The 21,002-nt window shown below is 34.5% G+C and overlaps 2 protein-coding genes across 6 annotated transcripts in view; both read left to right on the top strand.

Moving 5' to 3' along the window:
* axed (BTB/POZ domain-containing protein axundead) overlaps window positions 1–21,002 on the top strand; it is a 177,269-nt gene that overhangs the window by 108,425 nt on the left and 47,842 nt on the right. The gene's annotated exons all lie outside the window — the stretch shown is intronic.
* PGRP-LA (Peptidoglycan recognition protein LA) overlaps window positions 3,550–21,002 on the top strand; it is a 65,295-nt gene continuing 47,842 nt past the window's right edge. Inside the window, exon 1 of the mRNA XM_073984206.1 lies at window positions 3,550–4,183. Coding sequence (XP_073840307.1) covers window positions 3,901–4,183 — 283 coding nt within the window. The 5' untranslated portion in view covers window positions 3,550–3,900. The remainder of the gene's footprint in view (window positions 4,184–21,002) is intronic.

Raw genomic sequence — 21,002 nt, 5'->3', positions numbered from 1 at the left:
TGCCCATAGCTGGCTACGCCCACGCCTCACTGTGCGGGCTTGGATTTCTCACCTCCTAACGCATGCCTGCTCCTGAACATTTCTCGGTCTTCTTCTTCCTTACAGCTTTAGAGGCAGTCGCACATGAAGCAGACCCACTGGATGATAATTGTTTGGATGGATTATCTGCGTCTGGCCCTTCCGCTTTCTAGATATTGAGACGGGACTCGAGCAGCCTGAAACCACCGGATTTCCATTTTTAACTGGAGTCGGTGTAGTCATTCTAGCTGGTGGACTGGATGGAGACTACCACCGCATCAGGGGTCGATATCCGATCAATCGGGATCAATCCTACTTCAAATGCGGTCAGAACTCCCAACATCGATTTGGAAGTTATGTCCGTTACGGCACCTTTCTGCATATCGTCGGTTTCATGCTTAAGTGTTCCATACGCCATTTTTGACATTTTGAGATAAAGGTACCTTACGGAGTTTTGAACCATACTCTTTCAGATTTGTTGGTCGGTTTTTCTCTATCTCTTTTAGTTTCTGAGATATTCAGATGCCAGTATGTTCCATATCCGCTTTGTGACCCAAATAATCTTGTCGTTTTGTTCCATATCCATAAAGCCTGGCGTATGGAACAAAACAACTTTGAACTTTTTAGTTCCATATCCATGTCGTTTGGCGTATGGAACAAAAAGAGACAAAAACAAATTGGCATTTGGAACAAAAAATTGCAAAATTTTGTCAAGTTACGAATAATGTGGCGTATGGAACAAATTGTTTTAAAGGACTTGGTTTAAAAACTGAAGAATAATAGTTTCTAAATCCAAATATTTTTAAATGTTGTATTGTTATATGAAAACGAAAATTTATCAATCGTTTAAACAAAAAATCCCTAGTTTAAAGACAAAATTTTGATGTATGTCCACAAAAATATACGCAAAAACGTTCATTCGACTTGAAGCTAGTGTGGACACCGACTAAAAAATGGTATTATAAGAAAAACGCGTTTAAATGTTTTATGTTACCTTAGAAATGAAAATATCAATCCGTTTTGTTCGATTTTACCACAAAAAAATAGTAATAAGTGGAGGCAATCCCTTAAATAAATGTTAAGGAAACCTATAATAATGATCCTTATTGTATTTATATGAGAAAAACAAATGTTTCATTTAAAGTCCTGATTTTTCAACTCCACAGTAGCACTTCATATAAGGGAGGTGGAGCACGATTGATAAAAAGTGTTTTGGTTGAAATGTGACAAAACGTGTTCCATGTGACACAAACTGCCAAAAACATGAAAAAAAAGATTCCATGGAACAATTCAGCAACTTTTTGCAATTATAAAAATTGGCCATAACTTCTAGACTATCACAGATATCTGACTAAAATAAAAAAAACATTGTTCCACAACATCCCATACGGGACAAGGGAGACTTCTCTCATATCAATGAGTGCACCCCGATTCATATTAGCTCAATGATATGGGACCTACAGTTTATCGCCGAGTCCGAACGTCGTGTCTTAAGACACCACTTGTGGAGAAGTTTCTCAAAGCTGAAATACTCAGGAAATGTCGCCAACATTACTGAGGGGTATTTTGCCACCGTTGAAAAATTTTTGATGTTGCTTGGCAGGGGAATCGAACCCCCGACCTTCTGCGTGACTAAAATAAACTCCTGATATATTCTACGAGTTCAGTTAAGTAGAACTGAGCTCTTAAAGTATTGGATTATTGCACCATTTTTATCCTGTATGGCCTTAAACATTAACTTGAGTTTTTCTCGAGTCAGGCAAATGGCGCATGGAACACTTAAGCATGACACCGACGATATATGAAATCGTATTCCACTAATGAAATAAACTTTGTTTCCTATGGCTATATATCAAGAAAGTTCATTCAGTAAGGTCATCCAGAAGGTGAATTCAGGTCTTAGTCTTCATTTGCTGTCGAAGGTTTTTGTGTGAGGAATCCACCAAAGAAAGAAGGAAACGATAAAATATTCTTTGCGAAGCTCAAATAAAGATATTGTACACATATCACCCAGTTGCTCAAAGAGTGACACATCTCAAAAAATCCAGTTTCAAGAAAAAGGCGTTTTAAGTTGACGATTGAAATTTGACTCCTCAACTTAAACAGATTATAACACAAGAAATAAAATAACAACTTAGACCAAATTTTGCAAATATCAGTGCTAAATATATGCGCAAGATCAAACATGATATGAAGTTGAAATTTCATAAACTCAAAAAACTTTTTTGTTGAATTATGCCAAACTTGTAACTCGTTGAGTTTTTGAAATATAGGCATGAAAATTTGATACAAGATAAAGTAGAAATCGTAGAAAAATTAGAAATTTCTTTCTTAGAAAAGCATTTTTTGAGTTATGCAACTCTTTGAGTAAATAAGCGATATATTCTTGATAGAAGAGAAATTTTGTTTTCTTTATTATACCCTCCACCATAGGATGGGGGTATATTAAGTTTGTCACTACGTTTGTAACTACTCGAAATAATAATTGTAGACCCCACACACTATATATATTTTTGATCAGCGTGCAATTCTACATCGATATAGCCATGTCCGTCCGTCTGTAAGTCTGTCTGTCTGTCCGTCTGTGGAAATAACTCTAGCGTCCGAACGGATTGACGTAGGTGGATGACATTTTGGGAAAATCTATTATTTGTACGTAGGACTTTTGGTATTGAAAGCGGGCTATGTAGGTCCACGCTTTCGTATAGCCCCCATACAAACTGACGCGTGACGCGTCGTCGTTTTAAGGAATTTTTAAGATATTTGTCCCATTTTACCACCGAATTGGTTGTAATTTGGTATTTTGTGTCTCCAGAGGCCAAAAAACATTCCTACCAAAGTTGGTTTATATAGGTCCACGTTTTGGTATAGCCCCCATATAACGCACCATATAAAGTACCCGTCATTTTAATATATTTTGAATGTATTAGTCCCATTTGACAACAGAATCGGTTGCAACTTTGTATTTTGTGTTTCCAGAGGCTAAGAAACATTTCGACCATAAAATGTTTATATAGATCCACGTTTTGATATAGCCCCCATAGGACGATATCTCCCGATTTTCGGTATTTTGAAGGTTTTGACCTCATTGTCACACCGAGATGGCTGAAATTTGTTATTTAGTCTTCGTTGGGGATATAAAACTTTCTTCTAAAACTTGTGGCCACATTAATCCACCGAAATGGCTGAAATTTGTGGTGGAGGGTATAAAAAGTTCAGCCCGACCGAACTTAACGCTTTTCCCACTTGTTTTTTTTTATTAAAAGTTTATTTTTAGACAGGAAATGAAGGCCTGAATTTGTATCACCTTCCTAATTTCAACTTGGCCATACATATAGACATTATAGTAACTGCACATTTGTTTAAATAAGTATTGTTTAATTATTTAGCTTCTAACTTTGGCTTTGAGTAATTGTATAGATGTAAATGCGTACAGTTGTTATGTACATACTCACATACTTGTCAAAGTTGTTATGTCACGGGCCTACAAGTTGGTTAAATACTAACCAGTATCAACATCCACTGTGAATTCAATTCAAATAAAATTGAACTGAAACGCTATAGTATTGAGTACGGGTAGAGACTCAATGGCCGGTCGATCGTTTCAACTCGAGTCGTATTGAACATGAAACACATTCGGCTGAAATGCAAACTGCAGCTCTCAGTAGGAATTGTGACTGCATTCGGGAAGGTTGAATATCTTGGTGATCCTCCTCATTGGAGATACGGCTGGTCACACAACTCGAATGCGTTGTTTACACAAAAAGATAAATAAATAAATATTGCACAAAATCTTTAAAAATAAACCACTGATTGATATCGCTAAATAAATGCTCGCATGTTTGTGGTTTGTCGGAATATTTAAAAAACGCTTTCTCAAACATGTACGAACAAAGAAACACTTCCGATCCAAATCCTAATAATGCACTTTGGAATTTAACGGGCCGTCCGGGTTCGCACCAAGCATCGAATGCAGCTTCTCTCCCAACATCTATTCCGCAGAGCATATTTAGTAATCCCAGTGTCCAGCCTTCGAGCGTGATTAACTTGTCTAATTCTAATGATGTGGTTATCGGGCCAATGACCCAATACCAAGGACCAGTGACAATATACCAATACATGGACGCCACAGTAGAGGCCCGTTCTATGCAGGCGAATGGTGGGGGTAAGTGTATGTTGTATGACTAAAAAGATTAAAGATATACATTAAAGATATACATTAGTATATATGTGTATACATTTGTATAAGTGTTTGGTTATATGAATTCCAAGAAAGAGTATTCTGTATTTATTCTCTTTTAGAAATATGATTGTGATGTATGTATATAAACATCGATTTGCATAGATATATGTATTTATATACGAGTACTGTCAGAATCGTCAAAACAAATTAAGTTTTCTCTTAAGAAAATATGCGATGGTGCTCTTTCGTAATTACACTGTTCGACAACATAGCCATTTTTACAAGACAGCCAGATTGAAGGAATGGAGACTGAGATAAATTTTCACAAATCTGTAGATGTAACAGTTTGAACCCGCTTTAGCGTTTCAAGAGAATTTTCATTTTCAAACGGGTCCAGCTTCGTTTTTCGTCTGATTACTTTTATTATATATATACTTTAGAAGGGTCGAATATTATCTTTCGAAGAAGCCAGGTATTTTTTAAAACGTTTTACAACTGGTTAGTTGTAAGTGTGATAGTGGTTGAAGTGTGAAAAACGCATTAAAAATGTTTTTGCTGGGGTCTTAGCTGCTTGAAAGATACCAACCAAAATAAGTATTTACTACTACAAAATTAGGTAAACTTTCGAAAATAAGAGAAAACAAGAAAATTGGTTAAAAATATATAAATTTTCCTATTTTTGTGTTTTTTGTATTTCTTAACATTGGAACCCAGGTGCGTATGATTGTTATTATGTAGAAAGATTATAATGAAAACCATACGTACTAGGGTTCCAATGTTAAGGAAAAAATGTAAAAAATTTCGATTTGAGAAAAATATTATTTATAAACATTTTTAAAAAGACTCCGAATTGTAACTTTCATATAAAATTTTAAGTTTTCTCACAAAAAATTACTGGCTCTAATAGCAAAAACGTAGAGAAGTAAAGACTAGAAGAAATGCATTTTCCAAAAACATATGCTAATAGTTCCACATTTTGGTTACAGATGGCTACACAACTCACTGGAATTGATAACAGCAATGCCAATCGTTTTTGATTCCCATTTCTCGCGGCAGAAAACATTAACGTCGTGTTTTGTGGCTGAAATTTATTTCTTCACTATTTTCTATTTAATAAAAAAAAACAAAACAAAAGTCAACGCCGTAAAATTTGAGTTTTAATGTTTTTTTGTCAATATTCCTACAGTTAATTTTTCACAATTGACTTTTCCTATCTTATAATATTGACATTATTGCTAATAGGCTGACAATTGATGTATAAATACAAATATAAACATTTATCAGAATTATGTTTATAAAGGGTATTTTTTTTTTCTAAAAAAGAAAATATGCTGTATCAATTTTTTATTTAAGTAGAAAATATCCACCGAAAATGCTTATATTCCCATAAATGCAAGTATTCCCCTTTTAGGCGAATTGATCTGAAAGGGATTCTTTTTATAGATCCCAAACTTAAACAAAATATAAAATATCTTGCGTTTCCAGGCTCATCGAATGGAATCACGGAATCCTACTTTGGGAAATAACAGTGACAGAAGGAGTCGAAAAAATAACACTACCGCGACTCCGAGTAATTTGTTTCTTCATTTTTCAAAAGAATTTGTATTTTATTCTTTAATGATAGAATTATAGTAGAGATTTGAACATGAAATTTTGATGGGTCTTTTATTCATATTATTACGGAATTATGTTTAGCTTCACCCCGGGTAGTTTGTTTTTTTGTTGTTTTCTCATGCTGGAGACTACGCATGATTTATACAATTTTTCATGCGGTCAAAACAATTGTTTTCTACTCCGATTGATACACCTCCACAACATGGTTTTTGAACGCTTTTACGGCATCTTCGGGCGACGAAAATCTTTGAAATCAAATGTCATTGGATCCCCAGTCAAGGCTGTACGGCGGATGTCCCATCAATTCCACGTTTTGTCCGGTCAAACACGCGCAGGTTTGATTCGTCTTCTCTTGTTCGTTTTTCGAATTTCTCAGGGGACTTCAGGCAAAACAATTGTAGTGTACCACTGAGAATTAACCATCCTACATTACCTACAAAGATTTAATTTGATCAATGCTCTCTTGACGTGATTATCCACGTCGAAAGTTTTGAAAAATGATCGGACCAAAATGTTCACAAGTAAATTCCATTTTTTTTGCAAAGTGATTTTTTCAAGTCACTGTAAACAATACAACACATGGTCGTATGACAACCTGTCCTGAGTACGTTTAGGCTAAAAACTGTCATACTTTCCAAACAATTTTCAAATGGCGCCTGGCAAATCGCATTGTTGTCTAGGCCAGAAAGTTTTCGTGCAACCCTCGTTGTGTACCCACAACATCGCCGAACTGACGCCGATTCATATTCGCAATAAATATGTTTGCGATGTACTGCTGCTTATGTCGATTTGGTACGTTTTTTTAAGACAATTATTTTACAAAAGGGCTCACTTACGTAGCCAAAACATATATCAGTAACGGTACATTTTTGTCAAAAACACAGTAGTGATATGGAAAGTTTTCAAAACGTACAACTACGTGGTACCAATAACTCAAAATTTACATAAGTCGACTTATGTCGTTTTGTTTGAAAACCACAGATTTATAATAACGGAACTTCATCTAAATTAATTTAAATTTACCAGTTACATTCGTAACAATATTGTAATAAAACTATGAGACAACACATAAGCAAAGGCTATTTTATACTCAGCTAGAAGACGAATCAGAGGATATTTGCTATATTTCGAGCACTACACTTTTATTCTTTAATTTCTTGTATAGAAGATATACTGGTCTTCTCATAAAGGCCTACTGGTCTTCTAATTTTGTCTTCTTTGAGGAATCCTACTGATCTTTTATAGAAGCCAATCTACTGGACTTCAGTGAAGCAATGGTTTGCAAACATTTTAATAGTTAATATTTTCCACTCCGCTTTTTCTAGCACAATTCATTCAAAGTTCAAAATATGTGGACTTAGATTTAGTTTATGGCTCTCGGATCACTCCAAAATTATGGATTAGATCCAGCTTATAAAGTTACAAGTTTTGTCATTCGTAAAGTGTTTTTAACAGTCCTCTAATGATATTTAAAGAAGATTTTTGTTCTTCACTTTGCTTAATATTCTCGAACGAAGGCCAAAGAAGTTCAAATATCGATGAAAGATGGCAATAAATTTATGCAGAAAAAATATTGGCCGCCATGGTGTTATCTCCTTCTTTGTTTTGATTCGACGGATAGAGTTTTGAGGTAGATCTTTCAAAATTTGAAAAGTTGTGTATATATGTATTTCTTTCATTTTGAGTGGTTTTGGAAGTTATCTTCGTGATCGGAGTCGTGAAAGAACTGGACTGGAAATATTTTTAGTTCGAACCTTGCTCCCATATATGCATATTTTCGTCTGATTTTATGTTTTTGATGTACCCTACAAGACATGTCGGTTGACATTAGAAGCTATTTGCAACGAGTTTTTATAGTCGATCTAGATTAAAGTCTGGAAATTTGTTTAAAATCAATCAATTTTATATATTTCAGATCCCTTATACATATATTAAACTTGAAAAATGTTTGTCAAATTTGGAACGCACAACCAATACAATAATTGGATAACATTTAAATACAATTCCAATGTATATATTTCTATCCGTCATATACATGAATATGACACACATTCAATATAATTAAGGGGCGTCCAAATTTAATCGAAAACAAGGAATGAATTTGGCCCAAAGCGTTTCAGACTTATATATAGCTTTCACATATACTAATTAAGATGTATATAAGATTTATATATAATATTAATATAACGCCCCATTTACAGCGATACAGTTAAGCGCTAATTTTTTTAGGTTTTGTTGTATGTATTTCACTATCGAATGAAATCAAAACATGATGGGAAAACCATTTAAACTCAGATTTCCACATTTCGTCTAAGATTAGTGTTTTTTCTTTTCCAGGAAATTACTACTATGATATACTACATGCATTAGTATATACCAGGGTTTCGGAGTCGAGGTATTTTTGGCTCGACTCCGACTCCAGGCAATTTTTTTTCACCATTCCGCCTCCGACTCCGAGAGTGAATTCTTATACCACTAAAAATTAATAAAATGTGCACAAATTTTTAACTTGTTCCTATATTTTGGCCTTTATAGGCTAATGTGTTAGTTTTCCTTACATATTCATTAGAAGGGGCATTCGTTCGAATACATTCGAACGTATCAATACTGTTTCTGTCGAATCTTACATTGAAAAAATAGCAAAGTTAGAAAGTTTTTGTCGGTTTTCCTCTTTTGCACGATTATATTCTGGACGGAATTCTTCCGCGTGAGAAAATCTTTAAGCCTTCAAAATATGTGGAAATTATGGGGCAATACAAATTGTAAGGACTACATGCAATAAAAACTATAAGCAATTCACGACCAAGTTTCAACATTTTAGTGTGCTTAATCAATAAAAGCCATTATTCATGACTTTTTTTCGAGAAAACTACGTAACTTTTTGGCAGATCTTTTTCTTCATCTGAAAGAGAAAAATATTACGAAGTTTTGAGGTCGTCTACGAAACCTTGTTTTTATTGAAGCATTTTGCGGTGCCAACTCTATCTCGAAAACTAATTGGTCAATTGTCATATATTTTTGTGGCCGATTTCGAGAAAAACACAGTTTATATGCTACATACAAAATAAAATAAATTGTTCCCATCCAACGCTTATACTAAGGCAATATTTTTCAGATCGACTTAAAAATTTGACCACATATTCTATGCTACTTATACTTTCTACTTTTTTCTGCAATTTATAAGTAGGGATCACCTTTTAAACTAAAATTCAGCGCTCACATTTTGAACTTTGGTATGGAGCGGATAATTTTATTGAAATATTTGAGATATATTGTGTACACACTCAGCACGTAGGCAGATTTCAGAGGTTTTCTGGAACTGAAGAATTAGCAAACTATGAGATTTCGTGCATGAAAATATTCTACAAAAATGTTGCTAGGAAAATTTTATGTAGGGTCGGTCCACTAGGACAAGAAATCGATATTGTCATGTTTTCATTGTCCTTTATCACTTTTACCCGATCCTTTCTCATGAAAACACTATGATTATGTATTTCATTGAATTTCGTATATGCAACTGATTGTGTAGAAAACTCGGATACACATGAACCATATCTGTTCCTGGCGGACAGATCCAGTTATTTGAATGTCTTCATCTAAAGCCCTCATTGAGTATATAATGAATCTTAGAAGAAAGATTCGCCGTTTGTCAGACTTCTGATTTATAGCGGGATGAATCTGTCGTTAACCAAGAACGAATTTATGATGCCTAATTCAAAAGTGTACCCATCCGAATTAGATGTATAGTTAATAGATTATGCGAAATTTACCGAAATCCATAAACATACGAGTTTTTTTGAGAAAGTAACGGGTAAAACTGATAAAGGACAATGAAATGAACAAAGACGACATGGAAGGAACTGAGCTGAAACGTGTCAGCTGAAACTGAAAACGTGTCAGCTGAAACTGAAAACATGTCATCTAAAAATGATGAAACAATATCTCCAATCAGAGATATAAAGCTATTTTCTCAATGATGGGGGTCAATCAAAAATATCATTATGTCATGACTCAGAAATGTCAGCTATGGGATCCTTTGGGGTTCTCAATTGGAGCTTTCATTCCCAAAAGGAATTTTCCTCCCCTAGATCTTAACTTCTATTTTATGTCACAGGGTATTCAGTAAGATTTCCCATAGAGACCACAACGTCTTAATAGAAGACAAGGATGACTTTTCATAAAAAAACAAGATGAGAATACCAATAGACCTTTGTGAGAAGACCAGTAAGACTTCTGACGAAAGAGGTTAAAGGTCCAATCTTAATTCGATTGTCATATAACTTTTCTTTTGTTTGCAAAAATGTAACGAATCAATTGGATCAACAAAATAGGGATGAATAGACTACACTTCAGAGGATAGTAAATATCCAATCGAATGGCCAATCGAACCAAAACTTTGCACACTTTTCAGATTTGGATGACAATACATGAATATGAAACCAAAACCAATATGGGTCCATTTTTCCTATAACCCCCATATAACGGTACCACCCGATTTCAGGTATTTTGAGGATTTTATCTTCATTCTTAGCCCGAATTGGCTGTACTTGGCGTTTGGAGTTCCCAACCAAAAATTGTGGACATAGGTCCAGGATTTGGCATAGCCCCCATATAACGGGTTCAGGCATCTTAAAGTTTTTATCTACATTTTCGGCCAACATTGGCTGATAGAATCTCTCAAATAAGACGAATGCATTTAAATTAAAAATTATGACAAAATTAAAGAGCGAGCGTTTTATTTGGGAGATTCCATCATGAAGAAGAATATACTACGTGATGCTAAGCGATACATTTGTTTCTAGCTTTTAGCGCTTTTAATTTTTTAAATTATTTTTTGTTTCAAATTATGTTTGATAAGTATCCTCTACAGAGGCTCTGTAAAAAACGTTTTTAGTACAACACATTTAGAAATTATTAAAAAAATTATCCCCCGAAAGGAAAATGTGTGCGCATGAAACACACCCAAGCTTTAGTTTTGGAAATATTATATCCTTTGCTTTTGCTTCAAAACAAAAAAACAAATTTGAAAAACACACTCCAATTTGGTGGTTTTTCTTACGCATTCATTTTCTTATCGACATACATAAACATACCCTATTTTTCTCAAAACAATACACATACACACACAAAATACCAACTTCATATTGACAAATGTCGATCAAACTTAGAAATAGAGTTGTACAATCTAGTTCATTTGAAAGATCTAGTTCAATAGTTCAGCTCTTTTAACTGAACTAGTTCAGTAATCTACTTCATAGTTCACTATCCAGTTCATTCATTCGGATCATAATCGTTCAATCAAACACATACATACACCAAATAGAAACAAACAATAGCAAAAATCTTATCAATGTGAAAAAGCTTTGTGTGTGTGTGTTTCTTTTTATTTTTTCTATCCAGAACAAGGCACATTCAATATGGGAATATGTGGAATTTGTTGTGTTTTTGAAGAAATCTTCACTTTCGAACAGCTATTCATTGTACCTTGATCCAAAACGTAAACAAACTCATCAAATTATGAAGGCATCACTTAACACTGACGACGGCGTAACTTTATGCATATGTGAACGACATGTTGAACTAGATTGTGAATCGTTCGTTCGTTGATCGTACGGTCGCCGACTGATTATAGTTCAGTGAACTATTGAACTATAATGAACTATATCGACTGATCTAGTTCATACGCTCTATTCAATGAATCGTTCAATTGAACTAGTTCGTTCATGAACTATACAACTCTACTTAGAAATAAAAAATATTACTCAGCTGAGAGTTCTGCCATACCTTTTTATTATACCATGCCTTATATGCAAGTTTTTATCTAATATCCATCACCCGATTGTATGAAAGTCATCAAACTACTACACTCGTACGTACAAGTGTTAAGTGTTTTGTTTATTTTATCCATAAATACCCAGCCAAAACCTCATTACAAATCTCCTTACTAACCCATTATTTTAACAAGGACATCCGCCAAAACTATGTAACTATTTTTGACAACTAAAACTCAACAAAATAAATAGTTAATCTTTGGATACTAAATTTCGACACTAATTTTTCGTCAACTTTTAAGGGCCAAAAAATAAATACTTATATTTGTTCGAGGTAGGACCTATGTATTTCTGCGACATTCAAAGTTTAGTTAACCTAAAGCATGTAATTTTCATTTTCTCGCAAAATATTATGTACTATTAAACTACGTCTATAAGCTCCACTATATTTTCTAGAGTTGGGCAATCTCGTTCAATTGAACGATTCGTCCTCGTTCAAAGACGAATGAGTAACATCATAAAATCCAACGTGTGCAATTAAGTATACGCAGTTTTGTCAGACAAATTACGGTGTCCATTGAACGAGATTGCCCAACTCTAATATTTTCATGATAATGGTGCTGTCTTGATATGCGTTGATGTAAAATGTATGAACATATCTGTCAATAAAATCAAAATAAATGCATGATATAAAGCACCAGTATAAACGTACTGTTAAATAATCTAGTTGAACAATGAGTAGAGAGCGAATCAGGCACATTTTTATACCCTCAGCATTTATGCTAACGAGGGTATATACTCTTTCATACGGGCAAAATGTTCCTAATCGAAATAATGGTTTCAGACCCTAAGTACGTTTGGACGAAATCCGTTTCAGACAATTTGGAGTTGATTTAGCAATGTCCGTCCGTCTGTCCGTCAGTCTATCTAGCTGGCTGGCCGCTTCGCATGATAACTCTCGAATGGATCAACCGATTAGGTCCAAAACATGACTTTCGTAATATTTTGTCCAAACATAGTTTAAGTTCGAAGATGGGTTATATCGGTCCACTCCTTCCGGTATCTCCCCCACAAAAGTTCGAAAATGTTCGGAAAATTTGTGCGCACGAATAACTCTTGAAGAGTAACCGATTTAGTCCACACTTTGCGCATCGTGAAATTTCTACCAGACTTACAAGAAGTTCCTCCCACACAAAATGTCGGAAAAGTTCAGTTTAGGACATGCTATCGAATAGCTTTGATATTTGTTATAACAACTTGTATTCACAGCCCCCATTACGACGGTACGAGTTATTTCAGGGGCAAGTCCATACTTCCTGAGAAAATGGCCCGATAGCTGTAAAAACCCGCTATGGCACGATATCTCTCGAACGGGTAAACCGAATTGGTCCAAAAATTTGGCTGTCGTAATATCTTGCGCAAACTATAATCAAGTTCTAAGATGGGCTATGTCGGTCCACTCCTTCCGGTATCTCCTCCACAAAAGTTCGAAAATGTTCGGAAAATTTGTGCGCACGTATAACTCTTGAAGAGTAACCTATTTAGTACACACTTTGCGCATCGTGAAATTTCTACCAGACTTAGAAGAGGTTCCAATATGGACTCAATCGGCCCACTCCTTCGGGTACCTCCCCCATAAAATTTCGGAAAAGTGCAGTTTAGGACCTCCTCTCGAATCTTTTGATTTTTCTTGCAACAGCCCATATTACGATGGTAGAATTTTTTTTTAGTGGTAAGTCCATACTTCTTGAAAAATTACTCGATAGATGTAAAAACCCTTACGGCGAGCAAACACCACCTTCGAATTTCACCACCAGCCACGTGCACAGCAACTCTCGAACCGAATACTGGGTTGGTCCACACGTTGCATATCGTAATATTTCTTCGAATATTAAATAAAATTCGAATGTAGTGCGTATAGGCCCACTTCTTCCGGTACTTCCCCCACAAAAGTTCGAAAATATTCGCAAAAATGGTAGGAGCGATATCTCTTAAACGAGTAATCGATTTGATCCATACTTAGTTTATGTTCAAAAGGGGTCCCCATCAGTTCACTCTTTGGGGTAAAATCAACTGAAATGTTCAACATTTTTGTGCGGTTAAGGGTCTGTTCGATTATCATTTGGAAATTTTTACCGAAGTGGCCCTGTTTACAGCGATATTATGTTTTTCGTGGACAAGCCAATGTTTCCTAATATAATCCTCCAAAAGCTCTAAATTATATGGTGATCAACTGAAATGACTGGTGTGCGCGATATCTATCAGGAGGAATAACTCCCAAAATAAGGCCCTCCCCTCCAAACTTTTGGGCTTTAATCCAAATCCATATTTTGTCGGCAAGTTCATACACCCAAAATTTTGAAAACCCTATAAATACATACATTTTTGGAAAAAAGTGTTTCAATTCACACAGGATGAGGGTATATCTCTGTCAGCAAAGTCGAGTGACATTTTCATCTACGGACAGATCGAAAGTATTTTGGCTCTTTTTTTACATTTGAACTTGCCGACAAAAATGTGGATTAGGAAAAAGTTCGGAGGAGGTATTTTAAGGAATGGACCCACTTGGTCCAATATGGAAATGGATCTTATTTTGGGAGTCATATCTTTTCGATAGATATCGCGCCCACTAGTCTTCAGTGGGTCATGGTATAACTTTTAGACCAATATGCCAGGAATCATGGACTTGTCCACGGAAAACATAATATCGCTTTAAACAGGACCACAACGAACAGCATCGGTATACATTTCCAAAGGGTCTTCGAACATACCCTAAACCGCACTTAGACCAAAATGTTGAACTTTATTGGGGGAGGTACCTGAAATAGTGGACCGATATGGCTTATCTTCGAACTTAAACTAAGTTTGGACAAAATATCACGAAGGCCAAATTTTGGACCGAATCGCCAGATCCGTTCGAGAGTTATCTTGCGCTCCAACCACTACACACGCTGTCATAGAGCTTTTTTTGTTTTTGCAACTTTCAGGCTATTTTCTTAGGAAGTATGGACTTGCCCCTGATGAAACTTGTACCGTCGTATGGGGGGCAGTGAATACAAGTTGTCACAACAAAAAACTAAACTGAACTTTTCCGAAATCTTGTATGGGAGGTACCCGAAGGAGTGGGCCGATTGAGTCCATATTGGAATCTAAGCCTGGTAGAAATTTCACGATGTGCATAGTATGGACCAAATCGGTTATTCCCTACAAGAACATTTTCGAACATTTTCGAACTTTTGTGGGGAAGGTACCCGAAGGAGTGGACCGATATGGCCCATCTTCGAACTTAAACCAAGTTTGGGCAAAATATTACGATACCTAATTTGGTTTGAATCGGTTGATCCGTTCGCGCACCAGCCAGACAGACAGACGGGCAGACATGGCAAAATCGTCTTCAAATTGGCTGAAACTAATTTCGTCCAAACATACTTGGGGTCTAAAACCGTTATTTCGATGAAGAACATCTTTGGTCGTATCGAAGTGTATATACCCTCGTTAGCCTAAATACCACCATATGTAGTGCGATTTTTGAGATTTAATCTAAATCCAGATTATTGTCGGCAAGTTAATATGTCAAAAATTCTGAAAACTTTAAACTCTTCAATTCACACAGGCTGAGGGAATATCTCTGTCGGCAAAACCGACTGATACTTTTTTACTTGTTTAATTAAAGATTTCTCTTTTATACCGTACCGCTCTTACAATGTTGTTGTAAACTATTTGCATTTCAAATACTTTTTAAGTCGCTATAAATTTGTTTCTTTGTTATATATACATACATAGATATGGATTGGTATTGAAAATGCAAAGAAAATGAATAAAAAATGTTGAAAGAATTTTTAAATATTCAACAAATTAATGTTTGTTGAAAAGTGTTTTTAGCTATAAATTAAATGTTGTTCTTTTAATTACCACTATATATGTACATATGTATGTATGCATTTTCACACACACACACACATTTATGCAACTAAATTAAGATAAAATAATTATTTGCAAACTGGTTTTGATTTGTTTTTCTGGTGAAAAGCTTGTTATTTCAGAGCTTTTCCAACTGAGCTATTGATTCATACATATGTACGTGTGTAGGTATTTGGGGATACATATGTATGTACTAAATAAAACAGGTTCACTAAATGTTAATCTAATCGAACAAGTGTCATAAATATCGGCAGTGTAGCAAACGAATACAGTAAAATTATCAAAAATCTGTGTAATACTACTAAGGGGATATGCTCACCTTTATTTAGTTGATATTTTACGAGACAATATCAAAACATGATGATAAAAAATCACATACACTCCGATTCACCGATACACACCTACAAATACTTTTATATCTAACGAGAGGAATTGTTAATTATTTTGTGGACATGTAGAGTATAAAGTTGCCGAAATTTTTAATAACTAACATGTTTCACACACGCGTAATAACGGTACCTCTTACACACTTTTTGAAAAAATACAATCATTGATAAAAATTGATTGAAAATTTAAAATTGCGAAAATTGCATCCAAGCCAACTTTGCTAAAATGTTTTGCTGATTTGATTTCCTTTATTTTTTGCTGTGGGGATGCTGCTCATCAGCAAAACATTTTAGCAAAGTTGGCTATATATATATTTATAATTTAAAATAGATATGTATATGGGAATTTCTGAGTGAAATCGGACACTATGAGGTTTTTGATTTCCTTTATTTTTTGCTGTGGGGATGCTGCTCATCAGCAAAACGTTTTAGCAAAGTTGGCTTGGATGCAATTTTCGCAATTTTAAATTTGCAATCAATTTTTATCAATGATTGTACCCTTCGATTTTTTTGTATTAAACTATGATAACGATTAAAAATTAAGTTCTATTAATTAAGTCCTATTTGGTAGTAGGATTCAATCATTCGAACAAATAACAAATGTTTCACACTAGTATAAAGGAACCATTGTATTGACAAATTTTAAAAAATTAACAAAAAAATAGTAATCATTTGAATTCCACTACGAAATAGGACTTACAATTTTTGTAATTAATCGTAGTTTAATACAAAAAAATTTGAAGAAAATCGTCATAGGTAACTGTTTCCCCTTTGCCCATCCCACTTAAGAAGTCTCTCAGATATATGATATTTAATAATTTTAGCCTTGGTTAATTGGTATGAAGAATTCTTTTGACTTCAAAGTCTCTCCCTTAAATCATGAACTATTTTTTTTATTTTATTACTATCCCTTACTTCTACCCGAGTAATATTTTTAATAAAATGATAGCCTGAAGTCTAAACCGTTTTCAAAATATTTTGTCGAACATTTTTCCTATCCTAATTCTTCACACATTTTACAAATCTCAACCGATTTCATTTTAACTTGGCAAATTTACATATGTGTGGGGTTTCCGAGTGAAATCGGACACTTTTTTAAGATGAGGCTTTTGATTTCCTTTATTTTTGGCTGTGGTGATGTTACTCAAACATTTTAGTATATTTTCAGATTTTTTTGACTAACGATTTCAGAGATATCGCGCCTTGAAAAATTCAAATTCTGTAAAAGCTATGTGCAAAGAAATACTCATAACTTCTTTAATATACAGTGGCGCCCACCTAATTAGGGACAACACATTCAGTTTGATAGACTACTCGATTACATTTTAAAGTGTGAAGATTTTGATGAAATAAATTTTGCACATAAGGTATTGGTATAAGCATATCGAGTAATGTCAAAACGTACGGAGATTCTCCATATGTTGGGGAAGCATAGCCCACTTTTCTAAAAATGTTCCATATTAGCCTGGCCACCTAATTAGGGACATTCTTAGTAAAATCAACTTTTAAGTTAATTGATGCACATTTTTATACAAGAATAGCTCGTATTAGTTAGTTTATAGTGCATTCAAATGATTTCATGCGTTACCCCCACCGAAAGTCCTTTAGGGGGCCGATGTATTACTATAGTCTGTTCTAGGCCCTATTTTCCGTTAATACAAAAAAGTATGCATATTTTTCGGCACTTTATAACTAAAATTATATTTTTCGCAACCCCAGACATCATTCCGAACCATACCCTTCAATTGCCGCTCCATACTGGGTGTACATTTATCATTAAATTACTTATTCACCAGTTTGGATGAGATATTAGGGTGAAGATCATATTTGAAGGATAAGTTATGAGGCATTTTTAAGTCAACAAAACATGGTAATCTGGTCATCAGCATGCTGACATAATGTGTTAAAAACATTTTGAACTTATTTCAACAACTGGAGCTTTTCGGCATGGAATAACATTTGTGTGTACCATTTTAAAACTATTCAAATAATACCAACTGTTTGTTCATATGCATCGGATATTTTTGCAGCAATTTAAAAGTAGTTTCCTCAAAAAATCATTAGTATCAATTGATTTCGATGTGAAAATGTACTTAGTTCCATACAAAAGCTAACACAAGGATCCCTAGAGCTGCCATAAACGTTGGGGGTTTTACAGCCTTTTTAAAAATTGTGTATGTAAATAATCCCTCATCTAAATTTTGCTCAAGTTTATAGGTAGCGGCAAACTAGTTTTTTTTATATTATGTCGGCATACTTATGACCAAATTACTAGAGTTGTGCCAAAGGAACTATATGGAACTATTTCGTTCACTTCGCAGTTCCAATGGCCCACATTTTTTCTTTGAACAAACTGCGTATACTTACTATCACACGTTATATTTCATGATGTTACTCATACGTTTTGGAACTAGTACAAGGAACTAGGAACTAGATTACCCAACTCTACAAATTACAACATTTTGTTGACTTAAAAATTCATCCTAACTAATACTACAAATAGGATTTTCATCTTAATGACTCAACCAAATTGGTGAATAAGTAATTTAAGGATAAATGTACACCCAGTATGGAGAGGCAATTGAATGATATAATTCGGAATGATGTCTGGGGTTCCGAAAAATATAATTTTTGTTATAAAGTGAAAAAATATGCATATTTTTGGTGCTTTAACGGAAAATAAGGCCAAGAGTACATTATTAGGGACTATAGTAATACTTCGGCGCACTAAAGGACTTTCGGCGGGGGTAACGCATGAAATCATTTTAATACACTATAAACTAACTAATACGAGCTATTCTTGCATAAAAATGTGCATCAATTAACTTAAAAGTTGGTTTTACTACGAAAATATGGACCATTTTTAGAAAAGTGGGCTATACTTCCCCAATATTTGGAGAATCTCCGTACGTTTTGACATTACTCGATAGTGCTTATACCAATACCTTATGTGCAAAATTTATTTCATCAAAATTTTCACATTTTTAAAAGTAATCGAGTAATCTATTAAACTGAATGTATTGTCCCTAATTAGCTGGCCGCCACTGTAGGTCCAAATATGTTTTATATGTTTTGTTTGCTTTTTATCAGCTGTTTAAAAAAAAATTGTGCACAGTGGTCTTGCATGCAATTTTCGAGATTTAAAATTTAAAATCAATTTTTTATCGATCGTTCCCACGCCACACATACCCACTCCTGTCGACCGAGGGAGCGACCTCCCCATAACGTAGGGATCGCGTACGCACCATAATCCGCATTATGGAGGATATGTAGGGAGAACACTAGCTACAGAATCTTTTTCTTCAGCCAGTTAGTACATTAAAAACACACATCAAACAAATATACAAATACGATGTTAGATTATTGATTTAAATACGGAATTATATTATTTTTAATCACATTTATGCTCATGCAAAAATCAATATTACTATAAAGTGAATTTTAAGTCAGCACACATTTTACTAATAGGTTCACTACTTGAGTAATTTGTACGATGAAAGCTTGTATACAAAAATTGATAAAATCTAGATGCTCTAAGAGGAACATTTACTCTAATCGATGATATGAGGAAATCGGATCGGATCTCCATTTAAAATCTTAAAAACCATTACTGCATTAAGCATAGTCCGTCGACTTTTTAAAGATGACAGACTAATTAGTTTTAAGTATGATATCATTGTTCCAATTCAAACTTCTAAGAGAAAAAAGGAGAAATTGTTTCTGTTTTTTAGAATGAATTGAATAGTACGAATCCCAAACGACTGAACAATACTCTAATATAGGTCTTACCAGAGAAATATAAAGCTGTTTTGTAAAACCAAGAACACTAAATGATTTGTTTACCATAGTTGTAATATGGTCATTGAAGTTTAGTTTGGAATCCATCAAGACACCGAGATCAACAAATGAATCAACAGAATTTAATACTGTGCCATTAAGGCGAAATTGGTGCTTAATTTTTTTTTTTAAATTCAGTTCCATATTGTTAATACTGCACCACTTTGAAAACGAGTCTAAATCATTCTGCAGTGAGTTGGACTCCGTTAAGGACTTATGAGTTAAGAATGTCTTAACGGCATCTGCTTACATAAGAATACTATAGTTACGGATTGAGAGAGGCAAGTCATTCACAAATAATAAAAACAGCACCGGCCCTAGGTGACTACCCTGAGGAACACCAGATGGAACACTAATAGAATTATACAGAGAATTTTCAAAAAAAAACCAGAGATCTATTTTGTAGATAAGAAGAAATCCAATTCAACAAGTTGCGGGTGAATCCTAAACAATTTAGCTTATATAACAGTAACATATGATTAACTCGATCAAACGCCTTACTAAAATCGGTATAAATGGTATCTGACAGTTTTCTATGGACGAAGCCATTTATAACATCAGACGTGAAATGAATAAGATTAGTTGATGTAGAGAGACCGCTACGAAAGCCATGTTGATAGGGACTGAGAATGGGTTGGGCTTTATGTGAAATTACTTCAGTTACGTGCTTTTCAAACAATTTTGGAATAGCGCTTAATTTTGCTATTCCCCTATAATTCGAGACATCAGACAAGCTGCCAGACTTGTGCAGAGGTATTAGGAAAGAACTTTTCAGATTGAGGGAAAATTACCTAATTGTATCGAATAATTGAACATAATTGTCAAAGGGTTTGATAAAGTACTTGAACAGTGTTTTAGAATGATTGCGGGAATCCCATCAGGACCTGGACTACTATTAGGTTTCAAAGAACGTAAACTTTTTAAGACTTGATTGGTTTGGAGAAAAGGCATATGTGGTTAAGTGAGTTAATATGATATGGGTACTGAATATTCTGTTGGTATTTTTGATAAGAGTATGTAGTCGAAAAGAAATTGGCAAAGCAGTGTGCAATATCTTTCTCATTGACGTACTCCCTATTAATCATTTTTATGACTGAGGGTTTAGAGGAGGACTTCCTTTTCATATTGACAAATTCATAAAATGACCTAGGATTGGTTTCAAATCCATTTTTCATCTTTACAGGGTAAGAATTATAACACTATACAACACTGAAAATGCAAACAACTTCTAGTGTGCATTTTTTGATAGTACATATTTAGACTACAAAAACC

The sequence above is a fragment of the Musca autumnalis genome, unplaced genomic scaffold (assembly GCF_047663935.1).
Source record: "Musca autumnalis isolate F117 unplaced genomic scaffold, ASM4766393v1 scaffold_4, whole genome shotgun sequence".
NCBI lineage: Eukaryota > Metazoa > Arthropoda > Insecta > Diptera > Muscidae > Musca > Musca autumnalis.
Note: the sequence above shows the minus strand (reverse complement) of the source record. Positions and strands in the feature narration are given on the sequence as shown.